Here is a 17,865-nt window from a genome sequence, read left to right as displayed (position 1 = left end):
TCCGTGGGCTTTCTCTGCTGACTTTGGAGACCAACTTCAGTTACCAATCGCTCCACCCAACTGAAAATGGATTGGAAATCAGAAATGAGCCCAATTTCACCTTGAAATGTCCTCATCAGCCGTGAGCTCCTGTTCCATTAATAAAAACACTTGCACCTGTAAACCAAAGGGCAGATTCAGAATGGGTTCTTTGTGGGGGGACAACATAACATAGGCTTTGTTATCCCCCCATCTGGAATACTGACAATTCTTTTTGCAGTGGGAACAAGCCCTAACCGTTAGACTCCCTTTCCCAGACCTTTGAGGGCTTGTGCAGTTCTCTTTGAAACAATCTTAAAAGCTCTTATGAGGTTGGAAGCTCAGCCACTTTAGGGGATTTAGAACGTCTAGGCTGAAGAATTCTTGGAGATGCTCTGGAAGGTGAAATGTGTTGGGAACATAGTTACTGGAATGGAAAAACATGAGAGGAACAAAGAAATAAAATAAGGATTCTGAGTTGATTCAGGGGAGAAGGGAAAGGAGAGATGGGAGAGAGGAGAGGTTGACTCAACCTAGGAAAAAGGGAAGGAGGCAAGGGAAATACCTGAGTGTGGTGTTTGCTTCACAGGATTTAAACAACTGAGAAATGGAATCAGATTTGGCAAACCTTATCATCTTGCCCAAAAGATGATAAGAGCCAGCAGTGGGCTATATTTGGCAGAAGGCTACCACCACTGAAAAATTCATCTTCCCCCTCCTTCTGGTGCCAAGTCCAACTTACAAGCTCGGTGATCATAGTTGGCCAAAGAGAGGTGAGGTGCTGAGGAGACATCCTTAAAAGCAACACTCTGAAAAACAGGAACACCTGAGAGTGCAGGGTAGGCACCTGGGGCAGACGGAGGCTCTCTACCAGTCGTTCTGAAAGAGAAAAAAACAAGGCAAGATTTCCCCATTACCAAAATGACCGGGATTCTCTTCCCACCCACCCTACCCCTGTGGCTGAAACAGTGGGCCCTTGGGTGGTGCCTGCCCTATTTTAGGGTCTGTTGGCAGTCCAAGAGCTCTTGACGAATGAAGGGCTGGATGGGGGAAACTGGACGTGCCCCAACATAAAAACATACAGTTCAGTGGAGAGGTGGCTAGCTGATGCTCCTACTTGCCACACAAAGGCTAGCTCAGAGAACCAGACTAAATTAGGTAGGGGGGCTTGCACAACCCAAACCTGGGATGACCCGGGCTGGTCTTGGTCCCAATTTGTTTGGATAATGTAATTTAACACACCAGAGAAGGAAGCATACAAAACAGATTTCCTAAGACACCCAAAACAAGAAAATATAAATGTACCGTTTCTGGATACATAGGGGCTAAAATGGCCAAAGTGAACTGGTTGGATTAGAGGTGGTTGGGAATCAAGTGAGATTTCACAGAGGTTTCCATGCTGCATTTGAATCAATCCTATTTATTAAGCGCTTATTGTGTGGAAAGCACTGCACTAAGCACTTGGGAGAGTACATTCCCTGACCATAATGATCTTACAGTCTAGAGGAGGACACAGACATTTATATGAATAAATCACAGATAAGTACATAAACACTGTTGGGCCGGGAGTGGGGATGAATAAAGGGAGCAAGTCAGGGTGACGCAGAAGGGAGTGGAAGGAAAGGAAAAGAGTACCTAGTCAGGGAAGGTCTTTTGGAGGAGATGAGCCTTCAGTAAGGCTTTGAAGCAAGGGGGACTAACCGTCTGTCAGAGATGAAGAGGGTGGGTGTTCCAGGCCAGAGGTAGGACATGGGCTAGAGGTCAGAGGTGAGATCGAGGTACGGTGAGCAGGTTGGCATTAGAGGAGCAGAGTGTGTGGGCTGGCTTGTGGTAGGAGAGTAGTGAGGTGAGAGGAGGGGGCAAGGTGACTGAGTGCTTTAAAGCCGATGGTAAGGAGTTTGTTTGATGTGGAGGTGGATGGGAAACCACTGGAGGTTCTTAAGGAATGGGGAAACAGAGACTGAACGTTTTTGTAACAAATGTGTGTCATCCTGGCACAGGGACGGTGCTAATCTACTCAGTATCATTCCACTTTTAGTATATGTGCTGCCAAAACAAGCACAGACTTCCACGGAAGGAAGGAAGGTGATCAGGTGAACAACTTGAAGGAAGGCATTCTACTCTTCGGGTGGTCAGAATTTTTAATCTCACATCCACTAGATACTTGCCCCGGGCCACCTGAATCCACCGAGCAAGCTTATCAGAGCAATCTGCTGACCGGCTGCACAGGTTTTGTAAAGAGATCTGTAAAAGATACCGAGTCAGCTCAATACCTGTGGACAACCTAGTTCGGAGAAGTGGGGGAAGAAGGAGAAGACAGCCGGTGGGGTGGTGGCTTAAGGGAGACGAAGACGGACAGGGTTTAACAGAAAATGCATTTGCGGCCACAGGTTCTCAAAGACTTATGAACATATCTTTAACTTATATTATAAATTCCTTTTTTTATTTGTACTAATGACTGTCTCCCCCTCTAGACTGCAAGCTCATTATGGGGAGGAAACATGTCTGCTAATTCTGTTGTATGGCACCCTCCCAAGCAGTGCTCTGTACTATGTACTCTGCATATAGTAAGTGCTCAATAAATACCGCTGACTGATTGATTCACTGATTGATCACAATCTTTGCCCAAGAAACCTGTCCAGGGTTCCAACTCTTGTCAGTAGGCAGGACAGTAATGAAAGCCATATATTCCCTAGAAACTTGTGAGAAGAAATTGATTTTTCTAGCCGTTATTATTATTATACATTTGCTAATCTCCTTTAAATTTGACAAATATTGTCCTAAGTGCTGGGATAGATACAAAAAATTAATCAGGTCAGACACAGTCCCTGTTCTACATGGGGCTCAGAATTTAAGTAGTTCTAGTAATATTACTAAGCACTTACTAGGTGCATAGCATTGTACTAAATGCTGGAGAAAATAATACTCAGATGAGAGTTTGAGAGGGGTTGGAATGAGGTTTGGCTAAATACCTTGTATGTCCGGCAGGTATTTCTGATACTGGTCAATTTCACTGCTGAAAATAGCAAATGCAAGTCTTTTAAGGAGCATTGCTCTCTGTTCCAGCTCCACGTCCCGGTTAGCAAACAGGTTGAGAGAACTGCTCTGAGCTACGGCTACTCGTGCTGGAAAAGAAAGTGGATGGACCCGTTATTATACCCAGAAAGCCTAAATCTCTGTCCCCTAGTAACGCTCTCCAATCCCTGGTCTCGCATTGTTCTCTGACCTCAGGAGCTTCTTTTGTTATTATGGTATTTGTCAAACTAAGCATTGGGTAGCTATAGGTAAATCAGGTTGGACAAATTCCCTGTCCCACATGTGGCTCACAGTCTAAATAGGATAGCAAGAGTTAGGAAACATTACCCAAGACAGGGAAATCAAACGTTAATGGAGAACAAAGTCCTGGATCAAAGCAGACAGAGGATGGGGGTGGCAGGCTTCGTTGAACCCCTTCCCACTTGGAGCCTGGGATTCAAGGTTCAGGTGGCAGGTAATGGTGCCCCTTTAAAAGCTCCTTCAGCTCAAACCTAGACTAAGGTGGGCTATCTCCTGAGCTAGAACTACTTTTAATTAATAGGTTTTTACAGTACAGTAGAGCTCACTCTTAAAAAGAAAGGACGCGATGTTTTTGGTTTGTTTCACGTCCAATACTTACTCATCAAATCCCTAAAAGTTGTTTTGTCATGGGTCATCAGGTTGTCCATAATCGCTCGCCAGCTATGACGGAAAGAGTGACGGTGGTTAGTTAAGAAAAGAGACTGTCCCCTTTCATTTCTCTTTAACAAGTGGAGGGAGAGTGGGTCTATTAAAGCACAGAATCCGTGCCAAATGGACTTAGGCGAGACATAACCGTGACGGTTAAAAGCAAAAGGATGGCTTACTGGTTGACACAAGAGGCATCCATCTGGAAGAAACTGGAATCCATAAAGAGGTCAAAGGCTTCCTTTTTCCATGCTCTTCTTGTATACTGATAGCCGCTGAGGCTGCCCAGGAGCTGGGCACAAGCTCGATAACTGGGGCCGTTGTGAGCACTGGAAGGAGGAGAAAAATGAAAATCTGCCCCCACCTGTAAACTGCATTCCAATCATAACTGCTTCTACCTCTTCAGGAAAATTGAGACAAAAAATAAAAATCACACTAGTGGGGAATGACACTCAAATGAAGTTTTCTCCATAACTGGCACTGCCGATATATTTCTGACATTGCCTGTTTGCCTCGTGCGGATCAGATGCCAGTACGAGATGTGATGGTTTCTGGTAGGTAAATGGTAGAAATGACATTTTAAATGGAGAATAAAAAGATGACAAATATGCCATTGCTCTTGATAATGGAATCTCCCATCCTAAACAATGGAGACACCTCAGTTGCATAACAAAGACTTCAGGAGCAAGAACCGGAGTTAAGAGAGTGATTATAGTGCCAGGGCTTGGCACAGTTACCACTCACACTGTCAGTTCCCTGGCAGTCACATTCCCTGGTGTGGGGGAGAGGAGTGCATGGGGTGCAGTGAATGAGTAGGTGAGCTGGGATGCAGCACACTGAACTTAATGCACAAAAATTTGGCCCATCTGTGTCCAAAATGATCACAACAGAGTCCCGCAGTTTGGCCGGGTTGCCACAGACTGGCAGCCGACTGCCCGGGTGGCCGCCTCGGCTGCTTCTGTGGTTTCACCGCCCATGTCTTCCAGCTATTTGGGGGATTCTTGTGAGACCCCCCCCATGGTGGCTCTTTGGCCAGACACCTTCACCCCTGACTAGTAAAGTGACCAGGAATATTCTAACTAATTCATTAGCTTGCCACGATTTACGGTTCCCCAGAACCCGAAACACCCTCCAAATGAAACAGTGAAAGCAGGTTCTACTGTATTTATATCTATACGAATGGCAAAAATACCTGTGATTTCGGAGGTAGGGGACAACATAATGCATAATATTTACAAGTAACGGAATAACCCTCTCCTTTTCATCACTGTAGAACACCATATCCAAAAGATGAGCCAAAACCTAAGAGACAAAAGAAGAAGAAATCAGCTGCTTTCGTGGTCTTTTATTTGGTCTGAAACTGGAAGTTCCGTTTCCTTTGTCAAAAGGAACAAAATTGATCCATCATAAACATGGGACCATTATCCCTTCCAGTCTACAGGGATGAGGAAACAGAAATATAGCACTTGGAATGCTTTAGGAGAAAACTGCTATGACCCAGAAGCAAAAGAGTTATAAGCTGTGTCGGTACAAAGTGCCTCTCCCAAAAAACCTTAAAATGTTTTTCCTTCTGTTTCTATTTATCAAACCCTATGCCTGGGGGCAGAAGAAGCACGGAACATTATCCCCATTATACAGGGGTGTAAAACTGAGACCCGATAAGATTAGCTGACATCCTAATTCCTAGAGTTAAGTCAGCGGCAGGGCTGGAAAAAACACAAAAGCTCAGCATTCAAACCCAGAGCACTTGTTTCTAAAGAAAAGCGCTGGGAAATACATAAAAAAATCCTCGTAGTACCAGATAACACCTAAGCAAAATATACAATCAGACAAATGTCCTTTAGTGAAACACTGATACAAGTATAAAGAAACTTTCAACATGTGATCCCACTCCAAATTCATTATATTTGGAATATATGGTGGTTCGAATATAAGTGTCTACACTAGTGTTAATGGACTGGACTTATTTTATAATTTGAGGGAAAAACACTCTCAGGTCAACACACTGGAGAACATTTACCTCAGACAGTAGTGTTAAAGCGTGCACGCTATAGACTGAAGGAGTGATGTTTGAAGTTTCCATAGCAGGAGACAACATGTCTAAGCAAGAGAAAACAGAAGTATGATCAGTTTTGGGTTTTTTTAATATTACTGTTTTAAAACCCCTGCATGTGGTACATTAATGACTGTCAAAAGCAACAGCTTTGCAGTTTAACCAGCATGATACTGGAGCATTTTTAGTTCAAATAACCAAAGGGACCATAGAACACAAAATTAAGTTGTCTTAGGACCTTCAACATCAGATTCCAGACTGGTTCCATCAACCATGATTTTGGGGGAAGGCTTAACTTCTAGATTTCGCCGTAACCAAGTAGTCTGCTCCAAAGAAGATCCAGCAATTCCACCGATGGCATCCACTATTTTATGAGTAACATCCTGTAGGGAGTAAGCCATGAACATGAAAAAAAAAATCAATCATTCAGTGGTATTTATTGAGAGCTTACTAAGTGAAGAGCACTTTACTAAGTACTTAGGAGAATATATTTGTTATATATATATAAGTACTTAGGAGAATATATATGTTAGTAGAAACATTCTCGGCCCCAATTGAATTTTCAGTCTAGAGTAAAAGAATTAGGGCAAATACTCTATAGCTACCCACAGTTCCATGAGTTCTGAAAACTACATAGCTACAAAGCTATATTTAAAAAAAAGGTTTCGGTCTAATGATATTGTGGCTTGGGATGGGCTGTTTTAACAGGCCTAACTTTTTTTTTTTCCCCAACTGACATATTGTCTAGGAATATATCTAACCCTTCTGGAATCAAATGGTAACTTCCTCCTAGCAATGGAAAGATAATGATAGAGGCCTGAATGTGTTTCTGAAAATACAACTGGATGAGAAGAGGCAAAGCCCATTTGGGTTCTAAGGATTTGGGCTGGGTACAGTTTCACACCAATTTGAATGCTCGATCTGCACACTGCAGAAAATCCGACCAGAAACACTGGCTGAGCATCCACAGGAAGCTCAATGAGTGCTCAATAAGTACCACTGATTGATTGAACGAGGCATTACAAAGGTTTTCAGAACTAGATGAGACCCTGCTTCAAGTGATATACTCTTAATGGATGGAAAGGGCTATCCTTAGAGGGAGGGAAGGTGAAACGGGGCAACTGACTTACGACCTGCACTTTAGGGGGTTGTTCTGTGCCAGCAGTCCTGCTAAGAATCCTGCTATGGGAGCAAAGTGACCCAGAGAACCCAGTGGCCACAGCTTCGGTAAGCAGGGGACTGGGAGAAGGAAAGGGGGGAATTTCTGCACTGGGGAGTAACTCCATTCCTCAAACTGCCACCACACCCCCAACCTACAGCCTGAACCTGGAAACGACGGGCCCTACACTGGTCAAGTTTGTCTGGGCCCTTTGCTGGAGAAAGGAGGTCCTGGGTGTAGCCTTCTCTGAGCTTCCAGTCTAGATCAGTAAGGGGTATTTATTGAGGGCTTTCTATGGGCAGAGCACTGGACTACGCACTTCAGAGAATACGACAAAATTAGCAGACAGTTTCCCTGCCCATAATGAGCTTACAGTCTAGATCAGGTGGTGGGGAAGATGATGGCAGTAACCTTGGGAAAGCACCAGAAAACGCATCCTCATTTCCTCAACTGTAAAATGCAGAGTCAATACCTATTCTTCCTCTTAAGACTATGAGTCCCCAGGCAGGATAGGCACTGTGTCTGACCTAATTAACTTGTACCTACCCCAGTGCTTAGAACAGTGTTTGACAAATACTAAGCGCTTTACTATAGTACTAAAGTATAGTACTAATACTACAGTACTATAGTATATAGTACTATATACAGCAAAGGGCCCAGACAAACTTGACCAGTGTAGGGCCCGTCGTTTCCAGGTTCAGGCTGTAGGTTGGGGGTGTGGCGGCAGTTTGAGGAATGGAGTTACTTCGCAGTGCAGAAATTCCCCCCTTCCCTTCTCCCAGTCCCCTGCATACCGAGGCTGTGGCCACTGGGTATAGTATAGTACTATAGTACTATAAAATAACAAACAGCAACACACCCAGCCCAGTGATGTCAGACACTAGCTTTGGTCAACTAGAAAGAATCACCTAATTCTACTATGCAGGCCATTAAGTGTTCCTGCCCCAGTGTATGATGAGTGTAGGAGGTGACTGTTGACCTCAAAGAATAGGAACAAAGAAATATTAATCTTACCTGAAGGTCCCTTTGATCTTTTTTATTTTCCAGACTGGGGTTTTTCATAATAAACTCATTCAAAACCCTAAAGGAGGCCAAATGAAAGAGAAAATGTGACTCCACTTTTAGGAAATATTACCAAACCCAATTTCCCATTCTGATCAAGATTCTCTCAATGGTTTTGGGGTCGATATCTTTCCCAGACCTTACCCTTCAAAGTAAGACAGACTTATCTTCCCCTGTTAAAGTGTGTTTATGCTCCTTGTGGGCAGGGAACGTGTCACTTAGCTATTCTGTACCTCCCAAGGGTACTAAATGAGCACTCTATAAATGCTACTACGACTGCAACTTCGTACTGGCCTCACAGAAGTAATGTGAGAATGAATAGCTCATTACAAAGTTCTTCAAGAATAAAGATCCTTACCAGGGCAAATGGAAAATCCTACACTATTTTGATAAGATTTAAATCACTGATGTAACTTTGCTGCCTCTCAAATTCTTTTTATCTTCTAATTAACATCCTGCCAGTGTCTGATGTTAGCTTTCACCTGAAAACACAGACTCCAAAATCAGGATAATGTATAAGCAGAATCACTCACTCATGGAAATACAGGAAGTCATCTAAATATTTCAGGCATATTATTTCATAATTTTAACTAGACTGTTTATATGGTCAACTATATAATCAACTATAGAAACTAAAGTGATTAGTTTTCCAACCCAAACCATCCCCAAATTAGTAAAGATCGCTGCCCAGGGCCTAGACACAGCTGAACACAGTAGAATTTGATTTAAGGAGATAATAAAAGCCTCAAAGCTTTAAGCGGGCTAACCAAACTTTAAAATCATAACCATGACTAGATGGCTACATTTGGGCATCTAGGACCTAGGTGGCTCAAATCCAGCTCCAGGCAAAGACATCTGAATCGCAACAAATCACTTGCAAGGAGGCCGGGGATAGAAGGGATACCCATAGAAAGGACTGTATCCATCATAACCACTCCTATGGCATCTCCTTGTTGGACACCCCAGACCCCAAAGCATTAAAAAATGTAGGGCCTAGGCCCTCACTACCACTGCAGGTCACTCTTCATAGGAGCTAGGGGCATACATTTGGACAAACTTCATCTGCAGGCAGATGTTAACATCTGGCCATCCGCAAAGGTAGAGGGCACACACAACAGAGTGGGTCTGCCAGCCTACCCTTTGGGCACTTGTATTCGGTATGGCAGAAGCCATACAGGAGCCTCATTTCCAGTACAACCAGTGCCAGGGCTCTGCGGCTCTAAAGCCTATGCAAATGTCTGCACCCTCTCCTGAGGTCTGCTCTTCTGGCATTTGACTGGGCCCCTAGCGTGCCAAATCACCAAATATGGTGCCACTAAAGAACAAGTACATCAAGTACAACAAGTACATCTTTGCTCCTCTGAAAGCCCATCTGGCACCTTCCAGGAGAAATAACTTCGCTTGCTTAAAAAAACACAACTCTCCCCATCGCATGGCAAGTCAGCAATTTACAAGGCAGAACAGTGTTTACATTCAACTCTATTTTTCAAATAATTTGAATGAAATTGCTCACCCAAGTAGGAGAAACTGTCCGGGTGCTGGGAGATTCAGTTGGATGGAGTCTTTGAGAAGAACCAGCAAGGATGCCCAGCTGTCCATCAAGTTAGGTACAGGAATCCTGTAAGATGATCTGTAGTTGGTAAGTGATGTATGACTTTCATTTGGCTTTCTACCACACTCTGACTTCATGGGCACTCTGACTTCATTAACCACCCGCTTTTCTTGGTGTGTTCTCTGAATTTGTAAGGTCCTTGATTCCAATTCAATAGGCTATCTCAACGGACAATGAGAAACTATCTGGGCTTGAAAAAAATCACTAAGAGAGATACAGTCAAAATCTCTATTCTTTACATTTCAGTGCAAAACAGCTTTGCTACAAGAAACCAGCTCACAATGCCCCATTCTGAAAACCCTGAAAGAGCTTCCTCAATTTCAAAACTCAAAATCTCCCAGCCTATTTTCCTTTTTCTTTTAGACCTCAGACTGGTAAGGCTCTACTCTTTGACCTGTCTGGATTATTATTAGATTAATGAAAGGCAGATGTGAGTAGCATATCAAGTCGTCAGAAGACCCACCCTTCATTCTAGACAAGTTCCTCCAGTTTCACATTTTAAAAGCTCTAATGAGAATAAAGGCCCAGCTTCTTCCCAAAATATATTTATATACACACACACACACACACACACATGCATACAGACAGTAACTTACCTTTGAATATATGCAAAGAAAAACTGAAGCATGCAGACTTCCAATGAAAGATGCTTCTAAAAATGGAAGACAACTGTTTCACTTAAGATCCTGCTGTGCTTTTTTTTTTTACCAAAAAAAATGTTACATTTCCCATTCAAATCAAATTGCCAGCTTTTTTTTGTAAATCATAGCAAAACAATTACTAGCCTGCTAGTTTTGTAACTATAATTGGTTCTCTTCAGTTACGGAAGGATGGGTTCCAATGGTTTGAAGGTTCATAAATGTAGTACAAAGGGAAAAAAGAATCTGAGGATACCAATCATTCCCTTTTGGATCGTGATCTCCTTGAAGGCAGAAGCCATGACAGTTCTTTCACCTTTGAATCCCCAAAGCCTAGCATGAACCCATCGGCATCCAGTAAATCTGGATTGAAGGTTTTTGACCGAGCCATTCATTTGTGGGTGGCCTAATGAGAGACACATCACCAGTGAACAGTTAGTGCCTCTGCTGACATTTGATTTTTTTTTGAGGGGGTGGTTAATTTTGAATTAAAATGCACCTCGTAAAACACTACTTTATATAATTAGGCCCTTACTATGTGCTAAGAGCTGGGGTAAACTCAAGGATATTAGATTGGACACTGTCTCTCTCCCACATGGGGCTCATAATCTATCCTATCCCCATTTTACAAAAGAGGATACTGAGGCTCAGAGAGGTTGTAGTGTCTGGCCCGAGGTCACGCAGCAGGCCAGTGGCAGAACTGAGACTAACAGCCGGGGTCTTCTGACTCTTAATCTTGGGCTTTTTCTACTAGACCATAATATTCTACTAAATTAAAAGTCCACTGGGATTCCACTGTCATGCAGACCAGAAGTTGCATTGAATGGTGGGAGGGAATGGTATATCAAAGCAGTCTTCCTAATAAGGGGAAAAAACCTTTCATCACAGAAAAAAAAATCTCCCCAGATCACTAGCCTAAACAAACAAGAGGCCACAAATCCTGCTGGAATCAATCAACAAATCCATAGTATTTATTGAGTACTTACTCTACAGAAATCACTCCCAAAATAAAAAGGGAGGCAGAGATAGTTAAATTTATTTTACCACTACTGGTGTCTTTTCTGCTGCCTGATCTCCATAAGGCTCACTAATTTTCAGACCCTGGGCGTTGGCTCATTTTCATGGCTGCCTTACAGAATGAAATAGACCCGTGCAGCACCAAACGCCATTTTCCAGAACTTTCATAACTGGCTCTGCCAGCTGGACATCGGAGAAGTCCGAGAGGCACATGGGCCCTGGTCTCCCAAGCATGTAGGTGGGGAGGCGGAGCTCAGTCCTGAGGGGGAGACCGACACACTGGGCCAGATGGATCGGGGACACGTTTGGCCCAGGGGTTTCGGGGAACAGGCGGGGCTCAGTCTCTGGAGAGGAGACCCTGAACTGTGTCAAAACACCCTGCAGTGGCCATGTCACCCCCAACCATGTGCTAGCTTCCATAACCTTTCTTCTTCATGGTATTTGCTAAGCACTCACTGTGTGCCAGACACTGTACTAAGTGCTAGAACTGAATCGGGGAAGGGACGGTAAAGTGGGCACCCCTCCAGCAATCTGAGGGACAAGAGACTGGGCCCCTGGGAAAATTGGATTCAATACCTCTCCCTCCGTCCATACCTTGTCTTTGGCTATGGCTGGCGGTTGCTTTAAAACTTCTTTCACCGTCTGGATGACCGTCTCAGTTCTCATGACACTGATGGAGCGAACCAGTTCTACTAGCAAAAGCTGTTCTTCGCTGGCTGTTGGGATGACCTGGAAAACATCTGGGTGCTGAGGAAATCTTCCTCATTCATTCATTCAACTGTATTTATTCTGTGCTTACTGTGTGCAGACCACTGTACTAAGCACTTGGGAGAGTACAATACAACAATAAACAGACGCACAGTTGCGCGGACATTATCTGGGGCTGTAGCAATCCCCCAGAACCTGTCGTGGTGGTCTTTCCAATGTTTTGAGTATTGTTAGTCCTTACTGGAAATCCTGCCCAATGCCAGCCTCTGAAAATGCCCATCTCTGAAAAACAGAGGTGCTCTCCTGAACAGAAAGCTTTGGGCTTCTCCTGAACTCTGAATTGGGATATATGTATGCTTGGGTGATTTCAAGTAGTTTGCTCTTATTGTCTGCTATCAAGTCATTGCCTCAGTGCTCTAGAACTCTGACTGAAGAATCAAGGGATTAGCCAGGAGAACATGACCCTGGAGTCACAATGGGAGGGAAAAAAAAAATCAGATTCCCTGGGGAAATGATAACTCATGTTTGTGGCTAGTTTTGTGACCCTTCATAACCCTAATTCTATTCACTGCCACTGTATCACAGGAGGTTTTACATATGACGTTTTCTCTACTCTTGCATAAAAAAGGATGTGTTACGTTTGATCTGTCTCCTTTCCCTCACTGTTGTGTTGTTCTAAAGAAATTCAAAAACCTCCATCAAAGCTGAGTCACCCATAGATCAAATTGCAACGCAAGCGGGTCGGGCCCATACCTTTGTCCGATTAGCCGTTTTGCTAGGCCTCCGTTCGTTCCAAACAAAAGCAACCGCGGCCATGAAGTGCACACCGTGATTCATCGAGATCGGGCCCAACAACTCAAGGATCTGCTGCCTCAGGTTCTGAAAGAGTTTCAACAAAGTTCCAGAAATCCTACTTTATCTGAGAAATCTGAACAAAAAATACAATCCCATTTTTTTTTCAATGTCTGAATGTCTGTGCAACTGGTGTCAAAGACAGAGTAAATCCCATTCATTCCAAATGTCACAATTATGGCTAAAGTGCTAACTTGAAAATCGCCCAAGAACAAAGGAGATATCTATATATAAAGGAATCTATGGAGGCATATAAAGATAAATGTACAGTCTACTCAAACCAAAGGGAAATGCACTTTCCTTCCTTCAATTCTGTACATCTGAATATGGCCTCTCGGGAAAATCCAAGAGAAACCTCCTCCTGCCCCCCAAACTAAGTCCTCCACATTCTCACCTTCGTGGATCCAAGGTTCACAGTGGTAACGGACGCGGCTGCGGCAACCGTGGCTTTCTCCGAAGAATCTGCCTGGTGCAGGATGCTCCAAAGCAAGGTCACAGAGGACATGATCAGATGAAGGATGGACAGGATCCCACTGCGAGCTTCGAACAAGTGTTTTTGGTCTACGTTGACCAAAAGCTATTGGTAGGAAAGACAATCAAAAGTACAAACTCAAGTAAGAGCCTCTTTCTCTGGAATCCCCCAAAGTCCTTTTTATAGAGTTAATAATAAGTAGAATGGTAGTTATTTATCTGTTGAGTACTTATTCTGCAGGGACCATTCCCAAAATAAAAAAAGGAGGCAGAGATCTTGGAATTTATTTTACCTCCACTGGGGTCTTTTCTGCCACCTGAGCTCAATGATGATGAAGATGATAACAGTGGATTTTTTTACGGTAATTGTTAAGCACTACTAAGTTAACAATAACATTGTTTTAAGTGCCGGGGTAGATATATGCAAATCAGGGTGGACACAGTCCCAGTCCCACATGGGACTCACAGACTTAATCCCCACTTTCCAGATGAGGTAACTGAGGTCCAGGGAAGAGAAGTGACTTGCTCAAGGTCACATGGCAGACAGGTAGTGGAGCTGGGATCAGAACGCAGGTCCTTCTGACTCCCATGCCTGTGCTCTATCCACTAGACCATGCTGCTTCCCTACTGATAGGTGTTTACCGGGTGCCAAGCACTGGGCTCAGTGTAGGCACAAATACAATATAATCTGATCAGACACAGCTCCTTTGCCACATGGGGTTCACAGCTGGGCATTTTATCCCTATTCTACAGATGGAAAAGCTGAGGCCCAGAAGGTTAAATGACTTGCTCAAGGTCACCCAAAAGGCAAATTGTGGAACTGGGATTAGAATTCGGGTCTCCTGACTCCCAGGCATAAATTCCTCCTACTCGGTCATACCGGCTCTCTGTGTTTTGAGCGGACTTACCTGATGGTACTGCGTGGCTGGATCCAACAGACAGTAATGGATAATGGTTGTGATGCCTTCCAGGAGAGTCAGCATCATATCTGGAGGAATAATTGATGCCATCCAAAGAGGTCTGAAACACAAAAAGCAGAGAGAATCAACAGGCAGGGCATCTTAACTGAGGCATGAATTTCCCAACATAAACATAGCTGTTCTCCCAAAGTTAATTTATTTAATTATAATATTTGTTAAACCCATACTACGTGCCAAGCACTGTACTGAGCGCTGGGGTAGATACGAGATAATCAAGTTGGATAAAGTCCATGTCCCACAAGGGGCTCAGAGTATGAATAAGAAATGTGCCTACCTACGCTACTGTATTGTTTACTCCCAAGAGCTTAGTACGGTGGTCTGCACTCAGTCAGCGCTCTACCAAAACCATGGATTAACTAGAAGGGAGCAGGATTTCAGCCTTAAAAATATAAACTGGGGGTGGGCGTGAGGGGGTTACTCAAAAGAATGTCGATTAGCTCTTGCTCCTCTCACGGCTGCCTCCACCGACTGCTACCCTCTGACACCGTGCTACCCAGAAATTCAAGCCCAAAACCAAAAGCGTGACTTGCCTGTTGTCGGACAATCCCGTTTCGTATTTATACTGCTGGATTAAATTATCCAGATTCCTGCAGAGCTGAAGGGTCACAGAGACCACCACTCTCTGCAGAACTTTCCCCATGTAAGGCAGAGTGGAGGTGATCAAGCCAATCCACTGCGGATGCATTTTACAGGCACAGTGCTGATGCAGAGCTCTTATCACCGCGCAGAGAAACATGCCCTGACAAGTGATGGGCTGGGCGTGTAAGTACTGGAGGGAAGTCATCGGTTGCTGCGGATTGATGTGCTCGAGGTCGGTGATCACGAATTCAAAGCCGGGTTCGTTCTCCTCGGGTCCCGTCATGACCCGATGCTCCAGGACAATCAGCCTCTGAAGGACCTTCAAGAGCTGGGACTGAAGCGTGCTGCCGTTGTCGAACTCGTCCTCTGAGAAGTTGATGAGGCTGTCCTCCGAGAAGCCTTCCTCGAGAGCCACGAGGTTCTTCCCCGCCATCTTCTCACTGTGCCATTTCTGGGAGCTGAAGATAGACGACAGCAGGCAGTGGAGGATCACCTTCTGCACCTTGCATTTGGACAGCATGTCGGAAATGAAGCTCGGGAAGCCCTTGGCGGAGCTCTCGATGACCTTGGCCAGTTCCGAAAAGAGGAGGCTCAGGATTTCGATGCTCATCATCTGCATGTTGCGGTTGCCGATCAGGTCCTGGGGCGTCACTTTGACGTGCGTCGGGTAGTGGCTGCGCATGTAATACAGACAGAGAGAGATGAGGATTTCTATATACATGGAGCTCCGGAAATTATGGTTCGAGTCCACCGGGATGTGACTGTAGAAGTCCTTGCCCATGACCGAAATCCGGTGCCTGGCCAAGAGGTTCTGAAGCAGAGAGAGTTGAGGCGTGTACGCGTTGTTGACGCTAGTGGTGGAGATGGCGTTGACGAAAGCGATCGGATTCGTTTTCAGGATGGCCTTCACGGCAGAGAAAGCGTACAGCGTCCTCGAGGAATCGTATAACTGGAGGTACAGCAGCACGTGCTGATACAGGGGATGGATGTTAAAGTGGGGCGACTTCCGCGTCCCCGGGGACCCCACGTCGCTCTCTATCTCTGAGATTTCCCCCTCGCCGCAGCTGTACCAGTTCTCTAAATCCAGGCCGTCGCTAAAGAAGACGTTGGTGGGCTTGGGCTTTTCGTTTGGCCCTTTCTTCTTGTCTTCGTCTTTCTTCCGGGCGAGTTTGACTTTGGGCTTGGCCCCCGGCTGCTTCCCTGACTCTTTGACGATCGTCTGCTTCTCCGGGACCTTCTCGGCTGGCTTTTCCCGGCAGCCGAACTGGATGCTGCTGTGGCTCCGTTGCCGGGCCTTCGTTTCGACTGACCGAGTGCCGGGGTCCCGGACCGGGGGCTGGGGCGCTGAGATACAGGGGGAGGAACTGTTTCGGGAGATTCCGCTCGTCGGGCCCTCGAGCCCGGCCTCGGCGGAGACGGATAAGAACTGAGAGCACCCCTGGCCGAGCAGACTGCTCTGGCTGCTCCCCGTGGTTCGATCCTCGCTTGGAGCGACCTCCTCGGCGGGATCTAAAGCATTGAATTTTGAGGAGGGGGCATCCGATGGGCCTGGCTGGGTAACTGGCTCGGGTTCCTTTTCCAGGCCGCTGACGACTCGGCAGATGAGGTCGCTCACCACTTGCTGGATGATTTCATCTGGGGAGTCTTCCTTGGGCGACCGGGGGCGATCGTCCGGATCGGCATTCTCTGGGTCCGCCTCGAGGCTGAGGTTGTCGCCGCCTGAGGTCTGGGAGCACCCCGAGTCAGAGCTCTGAAGGATTTCTATCTGCTGGTCCGGGAGGTCGAAATCCGCCACGCCCATTGGGATCGTCTCGCTGCTGGTACTCAACAGGGACAGTCTGTCGCTTAACGGGTTGACGGTGAGACTGAAGTTCTCCATTTCATCCATGACCAACTGCTTTTCACTGGTCCCTTGCGGGGCGATAAGTTGTCCTTGGCCGGCTGGCATGTGGGAAAAGGCTTAAGAGACAAAGCACAAAGGATACATTAGGGATATACTTTTGCCTGGGCTTGTTTCATTTAACAAAGAGAGGGCAGGACTCTTTCATGTGAGCTGTAAAACTCTTTCGGAAGAGAGCATCGAATAGGTGCAGCAGCTTTCTGACAATGAGAAATAACCCCAAATGATTCTTCTAGAAGACAGTAAAGAAGATCGCGGTTAATGGAAAATGCAAAAGTACTTAAGGCAATTGAATAAAATTCTCTCGTTTTGGAATCTGGCCAGGCCAGAGGCTTGCCAGCCCACCCTTTTTCTGCTGTTTTAAAATCGCAAAGGTCTTTCAACATAGTGAGCTAAGGGTGTCCAGGATGCGGATTTAATTTGTTTCTTTAGCAACTCATTATTGCCCCAATAATAATAATAATAATAATGTTGGTATTTGTTAAGCGCTTACTATGTGCCGAGCACTGTTCTAAGCGCTGGGGTAGACATAGGGGAATCGGGTTGTCCCACGTGGGGCTCACAATCTTAATCCCCATTTTACAGATGAGGGAACTGAGGCACAGAGAAGTTAAGTGACTTGCCCACAGTCACACAGCCGACAAGTGGCAGAGCTGGGATTCGAACTCATGAGCCCTGACTCCAAAGCCCGTGCTCTTTCCACTGAGCCACGCTGCTTCTCCGATCCCAATCTGTCTGGGAGCTTCCATCAGAGGGATGGAAGGGAGGAATAGCAGTCTTTCCGCAGAACATCAGGGTCAGACTTTATCCTGTGGTCTTTACTGGTCACTAAAATCCCAGACAAAGCTCCTCATCAACCAGGGGTCGATCCACGGTATTTATGGAGCATTTACTGTGTGCAGAGCACTGTATTACATGCTTGGGAGAGGACAGACCCAAGCTCCTTGTGGAGCTCTACAGTCTAGATGGGGAGAAAGACATCAAAATAACTTTTAAATACATGAAATGGCAGAGTGTGCAGACATGAACATAAGTGCCAAGGGGTTGGGTAGGTTGGCATTAGAGGAGTGAACTGTGTTGGCTGGGTTGTAGTAGGAGAGTAGTGAGGAAAGGT

At 45.4% G+C, this 17,865-nt stretch overlaps 1 protein-coding gene and 1 non-coding gene across 12 annotated transcripts in view; both read right to left on the bottom strand.

The window, feature by feature from the left end:
- The window catches only part of DOP1A (DOP1 leucine zipper like protein A), a 66,564-nt gene that overhangs the window by 7,927 nt on the left and 40,772 nt on the right, over positions 1–17,865 (bottom strand). For all 11 annotated transcript variants that reach the window (XR_003753765.1, XR_003753766.1, XR_003753768.1 and 8 more), the window contains 16 exons: positions 14,803–16,810; positions 14,201–14,312; positions 13,216–13,398; positions 12,723–12,848; positions 11,856–11,990; positions 10,203–10,258; positions 9,508–9,612; positions 7,947–8,013; positions 6,012–6,156; positions 5,741–5,820; positions 4,913–5,022; positions 3,900–4,049; positions 3,674–3,735; positions 2,991–3,143; positions 761–897; positions 101–156 (listed from right to left, as the gene is read on the bottom strand). Coding sequence is in view for 5 of the 11 variants with exons in the window: in XM_029047651.1 (XP_028903484.1) it covers positions 101–156; positions 761–897; positions 2,991–3,143; positions 3,674–3,735; positions 3,900–4,049; positions 4,913–5,022; positions 5,741–5,820; positions 6,012–6,156; positions 7,947–8,013; positions 9,508–9,612; positions 10,203–10,258; positions 11,856–11,990; positions 12,723–12,848; positions 13,216–13,398; positions 14,201–14,312; positions 14,803–16,810 (3,685 nt within the window). In the remaining 6 variants the exon portion in view is untranslated. The remainder of the gene's footprint in view (positions 1–100; positions 157–760; positions 898–2,990; positions 3,144–3,673; positions 3,736–3,899; positions 4,050–4,912; positions 5,023–5,740; positions 5,821–6,011; positions 6,157–7,946; positions 8,014–9,507; positions 9,613–10,202; positions 10,259–11,855; positions 11,991–12,722; positions 12,849–13,215; positions 13,399–14,200; positions 14,313–14,802; positions 16,811–17,865) is intronic.
- Positions 1,974–2,080, bottom strand: LOC114805782. The gene has a single exon (XR_003753805.1). It is a non-coding gene; the product is annotated as a U6 spliceosomal RNA (small nuclear RNA).

The sequence above is a fragment of the Ornithorhynchus anatinus genome, chromosome 19 (assembly GCF_004115215.2).
Source record: "Ornithorhynchus anatinus isolate Pmale09 chromosome 19, mOrnAna1.pri.v4, whole genome shotgun sequence".
In the NCBI taxonomy this organism is placed as follows: domain Eukaryota; kingdom Metazoa; phylum Chordata; class Mammalia; order Monotremata; family Ornithorhynchidae; genus Ornithorhynchus; species Ornithorhynchus anatinus.
Note: the sequence above shows the minus strand (reverse complement) of the source record. Positions and strands in the feature narration are given on the sequence as shown.